Below are 5,320 nucleotides of genomic sequence, written 5' to 3' on the forward strand. Positions count from 1 at the left end.
GGGAAAGCTACAGATTCTTGAGCTAAAAATATATGTATGCTGAAATATCTTTGTTAAAGTACTAGTTATTGCCATGTCATTAGCTGGCTTCAGTAGACAAAAAATCTCAGTTCTCAAAAAATCACCCATGGTTTCTTTTGCATTCAAGAGGAAATCCATGCTTAGAAGCAATGCAGAACAAGTCCAGACCAATTTATTCTTCATAAGCCACTAAGGTTTTCTGGAATCACTTGTGAGATAGGAAGAGGATCCATGAGAACTGGTTTGTGCTGCTGATAAATACGATATGCTTAAGACCTAGGTGAAAAGTTCCCAACTGGGACCACATCAAGTGGAGTACAAAGCAGTCTGTTACAGTTATCAGTTTACAAAATAATCTCTTAAATGCTTCTTTTAGATAAAAGTCTGAACAATGTTTGTGTACGCAAACAAAATCATTTCCTAACAAAGGTTCCTGTCACAAGGAACCTTCCTTGAGTTCTAGAAGGGTATGAGAAGATAGATGCAGAGGCTTGCAGTGGGACTTTTACACCCTCTGGATGAGGAAAGAGGAGCCGAGGGAGCAAGCAAAAACATTAAAAGTTGGCTGCATTTAAACCAAAAGACTATATGAAATTGTAGGTGAAAGAATCTGAAGAAAGCAGAACAATCTGATGACACAGAAATGTTTGTTAGACAGTGACTCACACACAAACCAGGAGCAATGGTCTAAACCAGCCATCTTACCATTGATGATTGGTGGCATGGACAGAACAACACCCTTGCTGTCATAGATGACAGGATAACGTGGCTTGTTCTCAATCAGGGGCAAGTAGTGCCGAAGGTGGCTGTCAGTCTGCAGGGACAGAGCACAACCCCAGTCTCACATCAGCTCACTTGTGAACTTCCACAGGGACACAATCCTTTGCTGAGAGATTAACGGGAATTTTGAAAGAGGGAAGGATTTGGTTTAGAGCTGGCTGCTTCACTAGCAAAAACTGTTTGCACTCAGAAGCAGGAAAACTTTGAAATGAGAGAAGTGGATTTTTTGTTTTCTTCAGAAGTGTTAAAAATCATGTAAGGATTCTCTCAGACATGTAGGCCATGCTGTCTAAATGATGCCCTCGCTTACCACAGCAGACCTTTCATTGCCAATCCCATGGGCACACATCCTTAGTTTATGGGGACTTCCCTTAGAAGTGGTAAAAATTAGCACTTACAGAACTTTTAACTGTAAATTGCTGAATACTGACACATTTGTCCTTTAATTTGCTTCAAAATGTACATCTGTTCCAATGACACTGGTACATGCTGTACCAAAAGTACCCCTTGGTTTTCATCTCTCTGATACCCCTGGTTCCCAGCTCTCTTCCTCATCTTTAGTCATAAATTTGAGAATTTGTTTCTCTCTGTGCCCAGTATGAGAGCTCAGCAGGGCTTTGTAGTACTGGAATGATGGTGATAACAGTATCACTTTCAAACACTGACAGTTAAAGCTGCCCACATAAACACTGTCAAATTAGACCTGAAAGAACCTTTTCCCAGCATTTACTTGGTTTCATCAGGACGCTGCCCTGGGAGCAGTGCCAGGCTTTACTTGAGCCTTTTACACAGCTGTATGTGCCTGATACGTAGTTGGGTAAATAACTCAACATCTTCCCCAAGTAAATTGGCCAAATTAAAGTGATATTAAAAAAAATCTGGTATTGTTTACCCCAAGCTTTCCTCAGCTTTGTACCTTGAGTATCTCAGCAATGCAGACAGACAAATATACAGCCCTTTTACAGGGTAGAGGTTATTAATAGCCTTGTGTGTGTTATTAAAAGCATCATGAAAAGCAGTCTCCGTGTTGATAAATCAGAGGGTTAATATCAAACCCAGTACTCAAGGAGTTACAGTTAGCCCCAAAACACTATGATGGGTTATGAAGATAGAGTATTCCCATCCATTTCTTACAAATAAGCAAGATGTGGACTGTTCACTGGCTGAAGCTAGAGAAGTGTTTTATTTCTAAGAGCCCTTAATAATAAGGACATGAGCCCTGGAAAAGCGTCTTCCTGCGTTTAGTGCAACAAGTCTAAAAACTCTCACTTACCCTGTACAGATCCATAATTTGTGAAGCCGTGTACTCCTGGGATTGATTCAAGGGCTTGAATTTAATTTCAGAAGGTGCTTTAGCTGTAAAAGTAAATGGACCAGAGATGGTGTCCAAGTCATGGGTACCTATTGCTACTAATGCTCTTCTCCTAAAAAGAAAGACCAAATAACACTTTTATTACTAATATTTTGAGATATCTCATGATGCTTTCTACTTTTATGCACTCACAGAACTTACTGAAAAAGCAGAAGGGCAATTTTGAGCAGCCTATAAGTTTATTTTCAGGAATAACATTTTAACAAATGCCAACAACACACCTATCAGTCACAGGTAAATCCAATGGGACGTTGCAAAATGCTTCTCTCTCCACTGTGGTAGGAAATGTAACAGCTGTTTATGTTGAAAAATATTGAGAGCAGACACAAACGGGCAAGGAAATGAGAAGGATCAGGAGAGCTGCTATAAAAGATTTTCCTCAGTGTAAATATAAAGTCTCATTGCAATAGGGATGTGCAGCCTTAATGTGATAAAATCATACACGTAGACACTACAGTTGAAATTTAAGCACTAACCTGCAAATATTTTGGTGTAGTTTCTCTTGGAGGTCAATGAAACTGTCGTAACGTTCTTTGGTAAAAGTTATGTTACGAAGGACGGCGGCCACGGCGTGAGGACGGACTTGGACAGTCTGCAGATCACCACAGCAGCACGTGATGAATGTCCAGCATGCAGAATACACAAAACTAATTCATTAATTAATTAAATACACGCTTCACATCATAAAATCCTTTTTTGTAAAGGAGTAATCAAAAGGAAAATTTATGGAAATATGTCAGAATCCCGATGGGGGGGGAAAGAAACCCAAATAAACCCATTCCAGGTCTGGTTGAGACAAGGAGGTTTCCAATACCTAATGGAAACATCTAATGGCCCAGAGGGTCAGTGCAATGTGAGCATCTGAAACTGATTTGTCCACTACTAGGTTCAAATAATTTGTCTCTATCCCTTCCGCCTCCTTTAACTGAAAATAAATCACAATGAGTACAGATACTGAAATTTCTCTAGCTTTTCTTCTGCCAATAGGACTTCCAGTCTCACTGCTGTTATAGAATTAGTGCTGATACCAATTTTGCTGGTTCAGAAACTCTCAATAGATGTAGAAAGGTACAGTAAACACTTTTACCTCTTCAGTGATAATCAGCCTCTGACCTTCACCTTGAGCTGGTATTATCTTTTCATACCTAGGAAGATTTATCCTAGAATAAAACCACAAATAAGTCTGTAACTGAAAGAAAGTAAGCTATCAAATGCAGAAAACTTTAGAAATGTAGCAAAGATTCTATGTAGAAAACTTCATAGTAATACTTAGTGGCATGTAAATTAGCTAACTGTTTGAAACTTCTTTTTTATGGGATGGTAAATGGATTATTGAAGTAGAAAGGAAGGAGTCAAGAAGATAAAATCATAGCAGAAAACTGATATAAGTGGTTTGGTATTTATTACAGAGGATCACCAGGAAGTTCCTATGCAGGAGTTCTTTACAGAGAACAAGTCTCAAATGCAACAGCACTTGAAAAAAATTTTAGAACAGAGCCAAAATCCAGGAACATTCTAGCCTGATCTTTGAAAAATGTGCATCTGGAGAGGATCTGTTGTATAACTGACAAAACTGAGCTACCCACCATATCACACTCAAAATCCACAAAAGTGGCAAGCTTGGTTATTGACCAGAAATAGACTCGAATTGAAGCAGGCCCCAAACCACACACAAACCTCACAACTCTGCATTACCTTTCTTTAAAGACCTGCAGTCCTCGGACCAACCCCTCCAGGCAAAGGAGATCATAGCGGTTGGCAGGAACATCAATTTTATAGATAATGGTTTCAGATGCCCCCTTTGCCTTTTCTTCACCTTTTTCTTTACTTATAATGTCTTTCTCAGATGTCTGAAAGTAAGAAAAAATGTGTTTTTAACCTGATATATCTTAACAGAGTGTGGTAGTGAGAGAATAGGAAAAATTGTATTAATTAAAAGCTTAATGGTGTCATTCAGGTTTATACAGAAAATGAACACACCAGACACCAGAAATTATATAAAATTGAAATCTTTCTCGTGTTCAGAGATTGTAATGCAGTATACAAAAGGAAAAAACAATCAGAATTTGAATTTTAAAAAAAAAGAGATTCCACAAGCAAGACTCTCCAGGCTAGTCAATCCCAGCAGAGAACTGGGACTCTATTTTTAGCAAGGGATCAGCAAGTTATTTGTCATACCGAGTCCATTCCAAAATAAAGCGTAATATATGATGTCCAGTTGTCTTTCGACAAGCATCATTAAAAGATCAATGACTTCAAATTAAAAAGCAAACCCAAAACAGGTCTACTTGAACAGGACTTACATGGATACAGTTAAGAGAGCCAGTAAATTTTCACAAGCAGACTCTAAATCAAAACTTTAAATGTAGATTAGTTACAGCTTTGGTAACAACATCCAGGACAAATACATTTTTGTGGCTATTGCACAGAAGAACTGAAAATAAATGCTGTCACTGCACTCTGTCACTGCACTACATCTACTGAAAGGGTAACAAATGGAATCAGAATCGTTCAGGTTGGGGAAGACCTTCAAGACCAAGTCAAACCGTTTTAAATGAAAATGTTACTTACAACTTCATCAAGCTCCAAACCAAACTCAAAGCAAAGATCATTAAATTCTTCATCGGCTGTGAAGAAAGAAGGTGGATTTTGGTTAATAAGCTTAATTTGAGTTTGTTTTGGGCATTTTCAGACAAGTTTACAAATACTATTTGGAAAAAAAGGGTGAAAGTAATTTAGATAATTCTGCTTATATGAGTAGCATTTTATTTTCTTCTTCAACAGTTTCAATATCTTCTAGATATTGCATTTATTAACAGATTATTCTTGCAGTCACAGCAATGGGTTCTGAGCCTCAGAGCTGATCTTTGCTGCCAGCTCCTCACCCAAATTTGTCAGTTATTCTGGCCTGAACAGACAATGGAAACAGGAGGGAGTATTAGGAGTTCTGCTGCCAAAGGTGACTTTGTTCACAAGGTGGGGTTGTCCAGCCTGGAGAAGAGAAGGTTCTGGGGAGACCCTCTTGTGACATTCCAGTATTTAAAGAACAATGAGGACTTTTTAATGGGATCTGTTGTGATAGGACAAGTCATGATGGTTTTAAACTAAATGAGGGAGATTCAGACTAGAGAGAAGGAAGAAACTTTT

General features: G+C 38.5%; 1 protein-coding gene across 1 annotated transcript in view; it reads right to left on the bottom strand.

Annotated features, from left to right (window-relative positions):
- FARSB (phenylalanyl-tRNA synthetase, beta subunit) overlaps positions 1–4,800 on the bottom strand; it is a gene marked incomplete at both ends in the record, with an annotated part of 13,391 nt that extends 8,591 nt beyond the window's left edge. Inside the window, 6 exons of the mRNA XM_008945491.1 lie at positions 727–835; positions 2,075–2,225; positions 2,650–2,765; positions 3,261–3,333; positions 3,869–4,023; positions 4,745–4,800. Coding sequence (XP_008943739.1) covers positions 727–835; positions 2,075–2,225; positions 2,650–2,765; positions 3,261–3,333; positions 3,869–4,023; positions 4,745–4,800 — 660 coding nt within the window. The remainder of the gene's footprint in view (positions 1–726; positions 836–2,074; positions 2,226–2,649; positions 2,766–3,260; positions 3,334–3,868; positions 4,024–4,744) is intronic.
- Between the last annotated feature and the right edge of the window lie 520 nt (positions 4,801–5,320).

The sequence above is a fragment of the Merops nubicus genome, unplaced genomic scaffold (assembly GCF_000691845.1).
Source record: "Merops nubicus isolate BGI_N331 unplaced genomic scaffold, ASM69184v1 scaffold3828, whole genome shotgun sequence".
In the NCBI taxonomy this organism is placed as follows: domain Eukaryota; kingdom Metazoa; phylum Chordata; class Aves; order Coraciiformes; family Meropidae; genus Merops; species Merops nubicus.